The sequence below is a fragment of the Moschus berezovskii genome, chromosome 21 (genome assembly GCF_049115385.1).
Source record: "Moschus berezovskii isolate FMDL1 chromosome 21, NW_MosBer_1.0, whole genome shotgun sequence".
In the NCBI taxonomy this organism is placed as follows: domain Eukaryota; kingdom Metazoa; phylum Chordata; class Mammalia; order Artiodactyla; family Moschidae; genus Moschus; species Moschus berezovskii.
In genome coordinates, this window is record NC_142480.1 from 22,095,186 (window position 1) to 22,111,969 (window position 16,784).

Genomic DNA, 16,784 nt, shown 5'->3' on the forward strand with positions numbered 1-16,784 from the left:
ATTATTGTAAATTAAAGGAAAACCGGAGAAGGCAATGGCAAGCCACTCCAGTACTCTTGCCTAGAAAATCCCATGGATGGAGGAGCCTGGTAGGCTGCAGTCCATGGGGTCGCTAAGGGTTGGACACGACTGAGCAACTTCACTTTCCCTTTTCACTTTCACACATTGGAGAAGGAAATGGCAACCCACTCCAGTGTTCTTGCCTGGAGAATCCCAGGGATGGGGGAGCCTGGTGGGCTTCCGTCTATGGGGTCACACAGAGTCGGACACGACTGAAGTGACTTAGCAGTAGCAGCAAAGGAAAACCAGATATCTCAAGGAATGTAGCACTTTTTATGTATGGAAAGATGCAAGAAAAATAGACAGCCAATGGGAATGCTGTACCATATGAGGCAGGGAGCTCAAATCCAGTGTGACAACCTAGAGGGGTGGGATGGGGTGGGAGGTGGGAGGTGGGAGGGAGGTTCAAGAGGGAGAGGATATATGTATACCTATGGTTGATTCATGCTGATGTATGGCAGAAACCAACACAACATTCTAGAGCAATTATACTCCAGCTAAATAGAAGTAAGTTTTTTAAATATATATTTTTTAAAGTTTAGCTAGATTGCTATATTGCAAGGTCAATATACATTTATCAACTGCATTTCTATACACCAGCAACAAAAAGTTTAAAATAAAATTATACTAAAGTAGTACCTAAAATAAAACTAAGCAATATTGAATATATAGGAATAAAGAAAAAGGTACACATAAGGCTTCTTTATAGAAATTATGAAATATTATTGAGCAAAGTGAATGAAGACATAAAATGTATCATAGGCATACATGAAAAGATTCAATTTGGTAGGATGTCAAATTTTCCCCTCAGTTCAGTTCAGTTCAGTCGCTCAGTCGTGTCCGACTCTCTGCGACCCCATGAATCACAGCACGCCAGGCCTCCCTGTCCATCACCAACTCCCGGAGTACACTCAAACTCATGTCCACAGAGTCGGTGATGCCATCCACCTACTGCTCTATAAATTCATTGCAACCCCAATAAAAATACAAACGAACTACCACAGAAGTTAACATGCTGATTCTACTAACTTAAACCATACAAAATTGTGAAACTTTATTATTCTGATCAATAAAGAAGTCAGTTTTCATATAGTTTGCATGCCTGCTTAGTCAGTCAGTCATGTCCGATTCTTTGCAACCCCATGGACTGCAGCCCACACCAGGCTCCTCTGTGCATGGGGATTCTCCAGGCAAGAATACTGAAGTGGGTTGCCATGCCCTCATCCAGGGGATCTTCCCAACTCAGGGATCAAACCCAGGTCTCCTGCATTACAGGTGAATTCTGTAACATCTGAGCCACCAGGGAAGTCCAAGAATAGTTTATCCCTTCTCCAGAGGAACTTCCCAACCCAGGAATTGAACCAGGGTCTCCTGCATTGCAGGCAGATTCTTTACCAGCTGAACTATAAGGGAAGCCCTTCATATAGTTAAACCCCATTCAATGTGTTTAGAAATGCAAAATAGCCAAGGGAAGCTCTGACAATTTTGAAAGATCAAAAAAACTATTCTACTGGATTTCATGACTTACAGGGAGGCCTGGCGTGCTGTGATTCATGGGGTCGCAAAGAGTCAGACACAAATAAGTGACTGAACTGACTGACTGACTGATGAAACTATAGTATTTAAGACAGTATAGTATTGGTCCAAAGGTAGATTTTTTTTTAAACCCCCCAATATAGGGACTTCCCTAGCAATCCAGTGGTTAAGACTTCACCTTCCAATGTAGGGGGTGGGGCCTCAATTCCTGGTTGGGGAGCTAAGATCCCTCATGCCTTGTGGCCAAAAACTTAAAATATAAAAAAACAGAAGCAACAGTGTAACAAATTCGATAAACCTTTTAAAATGGTCCATATCAAAAAACAAAAAAAATCTCAAAATAGAAAAAAGGACTAAGAAAGAGATCCACCCATACCTGGATCTTCATTTCCTACAAAGCTAACACTATAGAGCAATGGGAAAGTGACAGGCATTTTATTAAATGTTGCTGGGAAAATGGAATATGCATACAGAAAAAAATGAAATTTGTTCTCTGCTTCACAGCATATACAAAAATTGATTCTAGGTATACTGTAAATCTAACTTTAAAGGCAAAATAATAAACTTTCTAGATCAGACAGGAGAATATCTACATGACATAAAAGTAGGAAAAACTTACTTCTAATAAAGACAGATAAAGCACTAACCTTAAAGAAAAAAAATGTTATTCAGTCAGATTATATTGCATTACATTTAAAAACTTTTACCAAAAGACAATATTTAAGGAGTGCAATGACAATCCAGAGCCAGAAAAAAATAATTGCTATAAATATAACCAAAGGACTCATATCGAGAATATGTTTTAGTTCATACAAATTAATAAAGAAAAAATACCAACAACACAAAAATTATGAATGACAAGAAAAAGAAAATCCAAATGGTTAGTAAACATGTGAAACTGAATAATCATGTTAGTAATGAAGAAAATGAAAATTCAAATTAAATAAGCTAATACTTCATATGCACTAGGATAGCTAAAATTTGAAAGCTATAATAGTACCAGTGCTGGTGTGGAGCCTGCATAACTACTTGTAGTACAACCAGTTTGCAAAATTAGTTTGGTGCTACAGCTGAATAATTGCATACCCTACAAATTAGGTATAGGAATGCAGATATGCACTCCTACTTGTATATCCAAAAGATACGCACATATGGTGTCATGCACAATAATGGTGAATGAAACCGTATTTGAATTCATCAGTAGAATGGATAAATAAACTGCAATATATTCATGTCACTGAATACTACACAAAAATTAAAATGAACAAACTGGAGCCACATCCAATAATACATAATACTCAATGAAATAAGCTAGAGATGAAAGAACACTACCTTACAATTTTATTTATATAAAGTTCAAGAAAACAGCAAAACTAAACTAAGAATGTTTAGGGACACACACTTGTGTGTTGAAACTATAAAGAAATGTAAGTCAGGACAGTGGTTACCTTCTCAGGGAGGCAAAGGCATAAGGAGGTGTGCTAGAAATGTTTCTTGAGCTGGTGGTGGTTACAGAAGCATTTACACTGTGATATCTTTATACTTTGCATATTTTTGAATGCATACTTTATTTTACCATAACAATGCTAATAGAAGACAAATAGGTATGACTATATACACGTTTTAAGCCTCCTCAAAACTAAAATTTGATTAAAAGAAAAGCAACAAAATGGAAACGAATTATGCCTAATAAGGAAATAGAAGGGAAAACAGTGGAAACAGTGTCAGACTTTATTTTTGGGGGATTCAAAATCACTGCAGATGCTGACTGCAGCCATGAAATTAAAAGACGCTTACTCCTTGGAAGGAAAGTTATGACCAACCTAGACAGTATATTAAAAAGCAGAGACATTATTGCCAACAAAGGTCCGTCTAGTCAAGGCTATGGTTTTTCCAGTGGTCATGTATGGATGTGAGAGTTGGACTGTGAAGAAAGCTGATCGCTGAAGAATTGATGCTTTTGAACTGTGATGCTGGAGAAGACTCTTGAGAGTCCCTTGGACTGCAAGGAGATCCAACCAGTCCATCCTAAAGGAGATCAATCCTGTGTGTTCATTGGAAGGACTGATGCTAAAGCTGAAACTCCAATACTTTGGCCATCTCATACGGAGAGTTGACTCACTGGAAAAGACTCTGATGCTGGGAAGGATTGGGGGCGGGAGGAGAAGGGGACGACAGAGAATGTGACGGCTGGATGGCATCACCGACTCAATGGACATGAGTTTGAGTGAACTCCGGGAGTTGGTGATGGACAGGGTGGCCTGGCGTGCTGTGATTCATGGGGTCACAGAGTCGGACATGACTGAGCGACTGAACTGAACTGAAGACTGGATGAACAAAGTTTAATATCCAAGTTACAATAAGAAAGAATGTTAGTGGGAATGCAAACTAATACAGCCACTATGGAGAACAGTGTGGAGATTCCTCAAAAAACTGGAAATAGAACTGCCATATGATCCAGCAATCGCACTCCTGGGCATACACACAGAGGAAACCAGAATTGAAAGAGACACATGTACTCCAGTGTTCATTACAGCACTGTTTATAATAGCCAGGACATGGAAGCAACCTAGATGTCCATCTGCAGACGAATGGATAAGAAAGCTGTGGTACATATACACAATGGAGCATTATTCAGCCATTAAAAAGAATGCATTTGAACTAGTTCTAATGAGGTGGATGAAACTAGAGCCTATTATACAGAGTGAAGTAAGCCAGAAAGAAAAACACTAATACAGTATACTAACGCAAATATATGGAATTTAGAAAGATGCAAATGATAACCCTGTATACGAGACAGCAAAAGAGACACAGATGTATAGAACAGTCTTTGGGACTCTGGGAGAGGGTGAGGGTGGGATGATTTGGGAGAATGGCATTGAAACATGTATGTTGTCATATGTGAAACGAATCGCCAGTTCAGGGTCGATGCATGCTACAGGATGCTCGGGGCTGGTGTGCGGGGATGATCGAGAGGGAGGATAAAGGGAGGAGGGGTGGGAGGGGGGTTCAGGAAGGGGAACTCATGTACACCCAGGGCGGATTCATATCAATGTATGGCAAAACCAACCAATATATTATTGTAAAATAATCAGCTTCCAATAAAAATAAATAAATTTAAAAAAAGAATGGAAATCTATGTCAACAGTTCTCTGTACTGAATAAATACAGATATGAAAAGAAATCCAAAGCAACAAAATACAGGTCAATATTTTAAAAAATCAAAAATGTAACTAGTCTTTAGAAAATGCAAATGAAACAACTCTAAATTATCACTTTTATGCCTTTTAGATTGAAATACTCACTACTCTTAGGGTATAGGTAAAGATCTTCATATACTAGTAGCTCTAAAAATTGATTCACTATTTTAAAGTGCTGTCTGATGTATTTCAAGCAATTTTCTTTCCTGAGAGCATATTTCAATTTTTTTTTCAAAAACCATATCTAAAATAATTCTTACCTTGCTTGAGAATTTTGGGGCTCTATATTTAACAAGGCTGTAAAGTCTTGTTCAGCTGCAATCCAGTTTTCATTTTCATAGTAGAACATCCCACGTTTAAATAATGCATCTGTTCTTTTGGGATCATAAAAGATACACTACATGGGGCAGGGGGAGGAGGGAAGTCACAAAAACATATCACATTATGAAAAAAAAAAAGCAAGAAAAGTATATAATCCCACAGGAAATTAAATAACTACAACCATGTTTTTAACTTCAGATTACATAAAAACAAACTAAGATGCCAAAAGTTTCAGATTTGCATGTAAAGACCATGCCTTTAAGGAAATACATTTGTCATCAAATTCTAGAAAGGGGAGGTTTTATTAAAAACAAAAACAAAATCCAGCACATATAAGAAGCCAAGGTTTCTTCCCGCCAAAGTTTTTATTAATAAAATCTCATAAGTAATTATTCAACTAGAGTAGGATTGGATTATATTGGATCTATCATAGTATTTTATTCCAATTAAAGGTGACACATATCAGACCACATTAAGGCTGACTCAAGGAAATCAAATATGGATTAAGTTAGCCCCTAAAATGGAGAAAATAAATGAATTGGTATTGGCATGGCTCATTCATTTCACATTGACAAAGAAGGCAATAAACAGACTAAATCATTATAAACTCAGTTGTAAAGTTCCTTGCCTATTGATAAGTGAAGTGAAGTGAAGTCGCTCAGTCATGTCCGACTCTTTGCGACCCCGTGGACTGTAGCCTACCAGGCTTCTCCGTCCATGGCAAGAATACTGGAGTGGGTTACCATTTCCCTCTCTAGGGGATCTTCCCGACCCAGGGATCAAACCCGGGTCTCCCGCATTGGAGGCAGACACTTTAACCTCTTAGCCACCAGGGATAGTAGAGGGGAAACTGAAGCACAGCAATTATGAAGTATTACTAAAGATTTTGACGGTTGACCTCAAGTTGCCGCATTAGTCAATTTTTAAACTACTGATATAAGTGCTAGATAAAGGGAATGATCAGAAAAGATATTTTAACAACTTTAATAGCTTCGGAAGAGATTTGTGTTCACTTCTAGACAAGAAGTTACCAAGTTATAACAATATTCTCTTGAAGCAAAAGAATGTCAAGTATGTGGCTAACCATTCATTAAACTAAGAAACAGAGCAGTTGGGAACGTGAAAAGTTAAACTGTTTAAATAAATTCTCAGTTGTACTAAGAACTAGAATTTAGTATTAAAACTCAGAAGTTCAAGGTTACAATTCTGCTGCAATCAGTGGAATATCTGCCTGACTATAGACTCAAAACATAGGCTAGCAAAAATTCACTCCCTCAAGGGATTCTCTGATATCTCCCAATCAAATATAAATTGCCCCCCTATAATCAATAAATATTTCATTTATTAAGCTAAAGGCAAAGGAAAAGAGGGAAGATATACCCATTTGAATGCAGAGTTCCAAAGAATAACAAGGAGAGATAAGAAAGCCTTCCTCAGTGATCAATCCAAAGAAAGAGGAAAACAATAGAATGGGAAGGACTAGAGGTTTCTTCAAGAATATCAGAGATACCTAGGGGACATTTCATGCAAAGATGGGCTCAATAAAGGACAGAAATAGTATGAACCTAACAGAAGCAGAAGATATTAAGAAGAGGTGGCAAGAACACACAGAAGAACTGTGCAAAAAAGATTTTCATGACCAAGATAAGCACGATGGTGCGATCACTCACCTGGAGCCAGACATCCTGGAATGTGAAGTCAAGTGGGCCTTAGGAAGCATCACTATGAATAAAGGCAGTGGAGGTGATGGAATTCCAGTTATTTCAAACCCTAAAAGATGATGCTGTGAAAGTGCTGCACTCAATATGCCAGCAATTTTGGAAAAGTCAGCAGTGGTCACGGGACTGGAAAAGGTCAGTTTTCATTCCAATCCCAAAGAAAGGCAATGCCAAAGAATGCTCAAACTACCACACAATTGCACTTATTTCACACGCTAGCAAAGTAATGCTCAAAATTCTCCAAACCAGGCTTCAACAGTATGTGAATTGTGAACTTCCAGATGTTCAAGCTGGATTTAGAAAAGGCAAGAGGAACCAGAGATCAAACTGTCAACATCCACTGAAAAAGCAAGAGCGTTCCAGAAAAATATCTACTTCTGCTTTATTGACTATGCCAAAGCCTTTGACTGTGTGGATCATAAAGAACCGTGGAAAATTCTTCAAGAGATGGGAATACCAGACTACCTTACCTGCCTCTTGCAGGTCAAGAAGCAACAGTTAGAACTGAACATGGAACAACAGACTGGTTGCAAATCAGGAAACGACTACACCAAGGCTGTATACTGTCACCCTTCTTATTTAACTTATATGCAGAGTACATCGTGAGAAATGCTGGGCTGAAGGAAGCACAAGCTGGAATCAAGATTGTCAGGAGAAATATCAATAACCTCAGATATGCAAATGACACCACCCTTATGGCAGAAAGTTAAGAAGAACTAAAGAGCCTCTTGATGAAAGTGAAAGAGGAGAGTGAAAAAGCTGCTTAAAACTCAACATCCAGAAAATACAGATCATGGCATCTGGTATCATCACTTCATGGCAAATATATGAGGAAGCAATGGAAACAGTGACAGACTTTAATATTTTGGGCTCCAAAATCACTGCAGATGGTGACTGCAGCCAGGAAATTAAAAGATGCTTGCTCCTTGGAAGAAAGCTATGATCAACCTAGACAGCATGTTAAAAAGCAGAGATGCTACTTTGCCAACAAAGGTCCATCTAGTCAAAGCTATGGTTTTCCCAGTAGTCATGTATGGATGTAATAAGAGTTCGACTATAAAGAAAGCTGAGCACCAAAGAATTGATGCTTTTGAACTGTGGGGTTGGATAAGACTCTTGAGAGTCCCTTGGACTGCAAGGAGATCGAAACAGCCTATCCTAAAGAAAATCAGTCCTGATATTCATTGGTAGGACTGATGCTGAAGCTGAACTCCAATACTTTGGCCACTTGATGCAAAGAACTGACTCATTAGAAAAGACCCTGATGCTGGGAAAGATTGAGGGCGGAAGGAGAAGGGTGACAGAGGATGAGATGTTTGGATGGCATCACCGACTCGATGGACACAAGTTTGAGTAAGCTCTGGGAGTTTGTGACGGACAGGGAAGCCTGGCATGCTGAAGTCCATGGTGTTGCAAAGAATTGGACACGACTGAGTGACTGAACAGAACTGATCATCTTTATTTCCATCACAGCATTCATCACAATTAGTAATTATATATTAGTATATATATTTATTTCTTTAATATTTGTTCTTTATACTATAGGCTCCATGTAAGCATGAAACATGTCTGTTTTATTCACCAAGATTTATCCACTTTATTACCCAGTGCCTTAGGCAATAAATATTTGTGAGTGAATGAATGAGCCAGTAAGCAGTCTTTGAAAGCAGACTGGTTTGCTGCAGAAGAAAATCGCCAGATCTCAGTGTCAAGAAGTGGAAAATTATTTTCTCCACTGTTTGAAAGAAAGAAGCACTCTTCAAAGGTTTCTTTATTACTGCTTCATAGCCCAAAAGAAGACAGCTGGAAAGTCAAGGCTCCATTAAAGTTCCCTGAATGCTCCCATAACCAATTCTGATGGAAATCTATTCATTCAAAAATATCATTGACATATTGTTAATATCAATTCCACTAATGAATATTCTAGGATCTAATCTAAAATAAAATAATTTTTACTATATAACATATGAAAGAATTTCAACAATTTGATATAAATTAGGATATCATGCTCTAAAATATATAAATATATAACTACATAATTTGTATTTATACAATTAGTATTTTATATCATGTTCTAAAATATACAAATATATAAATGGCAGCATTATTATGTAATACAGCTTACTTTAGAAAAGTCATCAATGGCCAGCATTTTGTTTTCTATTTCATACATCTCACCCCTCCTAAAGTACATATCAGCGTCCATGGGCCTGCACTTGATTGCCTGAGTATAATTTAGAATTGCCAAAGTAATTTCATTTTTTCCTCTGAAAATTTCTGCTCTTGAAAAATATGCATCTAAAGAAAATAGGGTAAAATTTAGTGTTACAATCCTAAATTTTAAAAGATTAATCCTTCACCCTCCAAAAATGTAGTCTTATAAAAATGTATCTCTATTTTACTCTCTTTGCCATTTAATATTTGTTCTTTTGTTCAACAATGCAAAATTCATTTTCACAGACTGGATAAATATTTATGTTAAAAGTGTTTTCAATTTCAATTACAAAAATTACCTTTTACCTTTTTATATATCTAAAATGTTTCATAACCTTTTAATGTTCATAGTAAAAAGTTATGGACTTTTAGCAGAGATCAGCACAGATTTTAAAAAAACATTTATTAAGCTCATGTTATATTTTAGGGGTATGCTGTGAGTGTTAGAGATACAAAGATGAATATGACATTTTCTCATTTCTCAAAAGATCCATGCCTAGTCATTCAAGTTGATTAGAGAATAGTACATAAACACAAAGCTATATATTTCATCCAACTGAGAAGTCTTAAGAATGGTAAAGAATCTGCCTGCCAATGCAGGAGATTCAGGAGACACCAGTTCGATTCCTGGTTCAGGAAGATCCCCTAGAGGAAGAAATGGCAACCCACTCCAGTATTCTTGCCTAGAGAACCCTATGGACAGAGGAGCTTGGTGGGCTGTAGTCTATGGGGTCACAAAGAATTGGACATGACTGAGCAATTGAGCACTCACACATGCAAAATTACTACAACTCTAATTAAGACTAAATTTGTGAATTACTTCTGTAAAAACTGTAAGCTTATCTTACAAAATAAGCAGTAAGAAACCAATTTATTGTAATGTATATCAAGGACATTAACATTTCAAACTATGATAAATATTTTTTAAAACAACAGGATCACAAAACAGTCCTATATTTACAATATCAAGAGTAAATTTTAACTTAGGAAAGTTACAACCATTTGTGGAGACTTATATGTCTTGAATTATGTATCTTTATATCACTAAATGACCAAAGCTTAGGTTAAGATATAACTGCACAGACAACCCACCTGCATTATTTTTATTGTATTTATTTATAAAATTCAAGTCATCCAAAGCTTCATTAATTTTGTCTTGGAAAAGATAAATGAAATGCCGGTGCCAATAGGCATTGAGGAACAAAGGCTCCAAGAATATAGCCTAGAAAACAGATGTATAAATTTAATTTAAATTGATTTAAGGGAAGAAAGCCTATCAAATAAACTTTCAAATACTGCTGATTTCAACAGCTTTATATGTGTATAGTATAATATGATGCCTCCGAATCTGACAAAATCTAGTTTTTAAGGCTAACTATTTGAAAATGCCAGAATTTTCTAATCCTATATATATAATACAAATATTCATTATTCAAAATTCTAGTAAAAGTTAGTATATAATTATAAGTAAGGATAAATTATTAGTATTATTATTTTGATTACATAAAACTTACTTCCTGTAGATCATTCATGGCACTCTGTAACTTTCCCAGTTTCCTATAAAGAGCTCCACGCCTACAATATAAAAATGCAGGATATTTCTTCTTACTATTTATTTCTTCAGTCAAGATCTCCACTTCGGACTCATAATGTTTAATGACTGCTGGAGGAAGGCCACAGGTCAAAGAATCACTCAATTCTAGCTTTGTTGGTTGTTTCATTCTTTCAGATGAGTCTTCGTCAACAGATATTTTAACTCTTGGGGTTGTCTTCTTTTGCTTAGGCTGAGAGACCATCTCAGGAGCCCATGTTTGAGGATCACTATGTTCTGGAATTCTCTTAATTTTGGCACATTTGTCAGAATTTAAACCCAAAGGTACACTGGGACACCGAAGTACACGTTCATATAGTGGAACTCTGAGCAAATATTTCTTCTGTCCAGGAAGGATTCCATGGGACATTGATCTAGTATGCAAAAGGGTGATTCTTAAATTACAGAAATGTAATTTTATAACCAATAAATCAACTCAGTGACAATTACTATTTCTCTGTTATCAAAATAAAATCACATGGTACTTTTATGCAAACCAAGTCCTTCTATTCATTCATTTAGACCATGTGAAGAATCTATGTTAAGGTTATGAAAGCAGAAGACTGTTATTAAAGATACAGCCTCTGTAAAGAACTGAATAAGGGGTCAGTGCTTTCAGGCTTAATTTATATCCCCACCCCCAACCAGAGGAAATATAATCTCCAGAGAATTGAGGAGTTAAAACGATGTGCAAAAGGAAATGTATCCAAATGGTTGGCAAAGACATGAACTTGGGGAAGCAGGAAGAAGCAAAGATTTTACTCCACAGCAGACCAACAAAAAGACATCCCAGACTTCATCCCAAAGTTCTTAGGCTATCAAATTACATGACCTCTAATACGCTTTCAAATGCTATGTTTCTAGGATCATCTCCGCAAACTCTTCGTCTCCCACACAGTTTTCATTCAGTAGCATTCATTATATGCTGGTGCTGTTATAGCCACGTGAGAGAACAAACATGCTCTGTTGGAAGGAAAAAAACTAAACCCCATCATTTCATAAATATTTACCGAGCGTGTACTATGAGAAAGGCCTGTGCTACAAGAAGGAGAATGAAAGTGAGAAAAGTCAGTATCCTTCTGCTCCCTTACTCGGTGACACTCCTCACTCCTCTCCACACTCCAGTGCAAGCCTCCATCATCTCTTCTGTCTAGAGTACAATAACACCTTAAATCCCTGCTTGGACTCTTAGTCTCATCCGTTCTCCACACGGCAGCCAGCATGTTTTGTTTTTTTTTTAAACAAATGTAAATCAGATCATGTCACTCCCTGCAAGAGCTTTCCCTAGTACCTAGAATACAAATCAAGCTTTTCATCATAGCCTACAAGACAACATGATGAGACCTCAATAAATATCTCTAATAACACTACTCTCTCGCCTCCCACTGTTCCAGGCTTAGGGCAAGCCTCAAAGCCATTGCATTTTCCAGTCCTTCTGAGTGGCTGACTCCTTCTCAATTCCTATTTCTGGTCAAAGGTCACCCTGGAAAGACCATCTGTGCCAAACAGATCTCGTTTCCACCTCCACATTTATCTCTATTCTCTACCTTGCCCTTTGCCCTGGAGTACTAGTCTGTACAGACTATATACATAGGAATACTTTCTTTCTTCTAATCAAGTATGTTCAATTAGGAGCCCTGAAAAGAGAGTTCAAGCGAAGTCATAGTATTTATTCCTCCGGGCCCCTCCTGAAAGATTGCCTCAAACTGGCCATGATCTTTGATCAAAGCTCATTACTTCTTTCCAGGAAATCCTTTCCATAAAATTCCTTAATCATTCTCTCTTTTTCTCCTCTCATACTGAGGGGTGGCTGCTGCTGCTGCTGCTAAGTCACTTCAGTCGTGTCTAATTCTGTGCGACCCCATAGACAGCAGCCCAAAAGGTTCCCCCATCCCTGGGATTCTCCAGGCAAGAACACTGGAGTGGGTTGCCATTTCTTTCTCCAATGTATGAAAGTAAAAAGTGAAAGTGCAGTCATTCAGTCGTGTCCGACTCTTAGCGTATCCCATGGACTGCAGCCTACCAGGCTCCTCCATCTATAGGATTTTCCAGGCAAGAGTACTGGAGTGGGTTGCCACTTCCTTCTCCAACTGAGGGGTAGAGACTGGCTCTATTATTTCTAGCCCCAGGAGAGCACTTTATCATTTGTGGTTTCCCTATGCCTACATCTTTGTAAACTGCCCTTTGTTATACCTCTCTAGAATTATTATAAATTGAGAGTGCTATCTGTTTACTACTGGGACCCTGACTGATTAATTAATTAGCACTAGAGATGGGCCCAGGAAAAGCTATGGTTTATAGTCAAAGCTATGGTTTTTCCAGTAGTCATGTATGGATGTGAGACTTGGACCATAAAGAAGGCTGAGCACTGAAGAATTGATGTTTTTGAACTGTGGCATTGGAGAAGACTCTTAAGAGTCCCTTGGACTGAAAGGAGATTTAACCAGTCCATTTGAAAGGAAATCAGTCCTGAATATTCATTAGAAGGACAGATGCTAAAGCTGAAGCTCCAGTAGTTTGGCCACCTGATGTGAAGTGTTGACTCATTAGAAAAGACCCTGAGGCTGGGAAAGATTGAAGGCAGGAGGAGAAGGGGACAACAGAGGACAAGCTGGTTGGATGGCATCACCGACTCAATGGATATGAGTTTGGGTGGACTCTGGCAGTTGGTGATGGACAGGGAGGCCTGGCATGCTACAGTCCATGGGATCACAAAGAGTCAGACATATTCCACGCAAATAGAGACCAAAAGAAAGCAGGAGTAGCAATACTCATATCAGATAAAATAGACTTTAAAACAAAGGCTGTGAAAAGAGACAAAGAAGGAAACTACATAATGATCAAAGGATCAATCCAAGAAGAAGATATAACAATTATAAATATATATGTACCCAACATAGGAGCACCGCGATATATAAGACAAGTGCTAACAAGTATGAGGGGAAATTAGCAATAACACAATAATAGTGGGAGACTTTAATACCCCACTCACACCTATGGATACATCAACTAAACAGAAAATTAACAAGGAAACACAAACGTTAAATGATACAATAGACCAGTTAGACCTAATAGATATCTATAGGACATTTCACCCCAAAACAACGAATTTCACCTTTTTCTCAAGAGCACAGAGAACCTTCTCCAGGATAGATCACATCCTGGGCCATAAATCTAGCCTTGGTAAATTTTTTTAAAAATTGAAATCATTCCAAGCATCTCTTCTGACCACAATGTAGTAAGATTAGATCTCAATTACAGGAGAAAAACTATTAAAAATTCCAAATATGGAGGTTGAACAACATGCTGCTGAATAATGAACAAATCATAGAAGAAATCAAACAAGAAATCAAAATATGCATAGAAACAAATGAAAATGAAAACACAACAACCCAAAACCTGTTCAGTTCAGTTCAGTTCAGTCACTCAGTCGTGTTAGACTCTCCGCAACCCCATGAATCACAGCACACCAGGCCTCCCTGCCATCACCAACTCCCGGAGTTCACTCAAACTCATGTCCATCGAGTCGGTGATGCCATCCAGCCATCTCATTCTCTGTCCTCCCCTTCTCTTCCCGCCCCCAACCTTTCCTAGCATCAGAGTCTTTTCCAGTGAGTCAACTCGTCGCATGAGGTGGTCAAAGTATTGGAGTTTCAGCTTTAGCATCAGTCCTTCCAATGAACACCCAGGGTTGATCTCCTTTAGAATGGACTGGTTGGATCTCCTTGCGGTACAAGGGACTCTCAAGAGTCTTCTCCAGCACCACAGTTCAAAAGCATCAATTCTTCGGCGATCAGCTTTCTTCACAGTCCAACTCTCACATCCATACATGACCACGGGAAAAACCATAGCCTTGACTAGATGGACCTTTGTTGCCAAAACCTGTGGAACACTGTAAAAGCAGTGCTAAGGGGAAGGTTCATAGCAATACAGGCATACCTCAAGAAACAAGAAAAAAGCCAACTAAATAACCTAACTCTACACCTAAAGCAACTAGAAAAGGAAGAAATGAAGAACTGCAGGGTTAGTAGAAGGAAAAAATCTTAAAAATTAGGGCAGAAATAAATGCAAAAGAAACAAAAGAGACCATAGCAAAAATCAACAAAGCCAAAAGCCAGTTCTTTGAGAGGGTAAATAAAATGGACAAACCACTAGCCAGACTCATCAAGAAACAAAGGGAGAAAAACCAAATCAATAAAATTAGAAATGAAAATGGAGAGATCACAACAGACAACACAGAAATAAAAAGGATCATAAGAGACTACTATCAGCAATTATATGCCAATAAAATGGACAACTTGGAAGAAATGGACAAATTCTTAGAAAAGTACAACTTTCCAAAACTGAACCAGGAAGAAATAGAAAATCTTAACAGATCCATCACAAGCACGGAAATTGAAACTGTAATCAGAAATCTTCCAGCAAACAAAAGCCCAGGTCCAGACGGCTTCACAGCTGAATTCTACCAAAAATTTAGAGAAGAACTAACACCTATCCTACTCAAACTCTTTCAGAAAATTGCAGAGGAAGGTAAACTTCCAATCTCATTCTATAAGGCCTCAATCACCCTGATACCAAAACCTGACAAAGAGGCCACAAAAAAAGAAAACTACCAGCCAATATCACTGATGAACATAGATGCAAAAACCCTTAACAAAATTCTAGCAATCAGAATCCAACAACACATGAAAAATATCATATATCATGACCAAGTGGACTTTATCCCAGGGATGCAAGGATTCTTCAATATCCGCAAATCAATGTAATACACCACATTAACAAACTGAAAAATAAAAACCATATGATTATCTCAATAGATGCAGAGAAAGCCTTTGACAAAATTCAACATCCATTTATGATAAAAACCCTCCAGAAGGCGGGAATAGAAGGAACATACCTCAACATAATAGAAGCTATATATGACAAACCCACAGCAAACATTATCCTCAATGGTGAAAAACTGAAAGCGTTTCCCCTAAAGTCAGGAACAAGACAAGGGTGCCCACTCTTACCACTACTATTCAACATAATTCTGGAAGTTTTGGCCACAGCAATCAGAGCAGAAAAAGACATAAAAGAAATTCAAATTGGAAAAGAAGTAAAACACTCGCTGTTTGTAGATGACGTGATAGTCTACACAGAAAACCCTAAAGACTCCACCAGAAAATTACTACAGCTAATCAATGAATATAGTAAAGTTGCAGGATTTAAAATCAACACACAGAAATCCCTTGCAATTCCTATACACTAATAATGAGAAAATAGAGAAATTAAGGAAACAATTCCATTCACCATTGCAACGAAAAGATTAAAATACTTAGGAATATATCTACTGAAAGAAACAAAAGAGCTATATATAGAAAACTATAAAACACTGGTGAAAGAAATCAAAGAGGACACTAATAGATGGAGGAATATACCGTGTTCATGGATTGGAAGAATCAATATGGTGAAAATGAGTATACTACCCAAAGTAATCTATAGATTCAACGCAATCCCTATCAAGCTACCAATGGTATTTTTCACAGAGCTGGAACAAATAATTTCACAATTTGTATGGAAATACAAAAAACCTCGAATAGCCAAAGCAATCTTGAGAAAGAAGAATGGAACTGGAGGAATCAACCTGCAGACTTCAGGCTCTACTACAAAGTCACAGTCATCAAGACAGTATGGTACTGGCATAAAGACAGAAATATAGATCAATGGAACAAAATAGAGAGCCCAGAGATAAATCCATGCACCTATGGACACCTTATCTTTGACAAAGGAGGCAAAGAATATTTAATGGAGAAAAGACAATCTCTTTAACAAGTGGTGCTGGGAAAACTGGTCAACCACTTGTAAAAGAATGAAACCAGAACACTCCCTAATACCATACACAAAAATAAACTCAAAATGGATTAAAGATCTAAATGTAAGACCAGAAACTATAAAACTCATAGAGGAGAACATAGGCAAAACACTCTCTGACATAAATCACAGCAGGATCCTCCATGACCCACCTCCCAGAATATTGGAAATAAAAGCAAAAATGAACAAATGGTACCTAATTAAAATGAAAAGCTTCTGCACAACAAAGGAAACTATAAGCAAGGTGAAAAGACAGCCTTCAGAATGGGAGAAAATAACAGCAAATGAAGC

At 37.7% G+C, this 16,784-nt stretch overlaps 1 protein-coding gene across 1 annotated transcript in view; it reads right to left on the reverse strand.

Annotated features, from left to right (window-relative positions):
* The window catches only part of TTC6 (tetratricopeptide repeat domain 6), a 221,746-nt gene that overhangs the window by 63,493 nt on the left and 141,469 nt on the right, over positions 1 to 16,784 (reverse strand). The window contains 4 exon segments of the mRNA XM_088829482.1: positions 5,057 to 5,193; positions 8,961 to 9,133; positions 10,142 to 10,271; positions 10,564 to 11,014. Of these exon segments, the coding sequence (XP_088685608.1) occupies positions 5,057 to 5,193; positions 8,961 to 9,133; positions 10,142 to 10,271; positions 10,564 to 11,014 (891 nt within the window).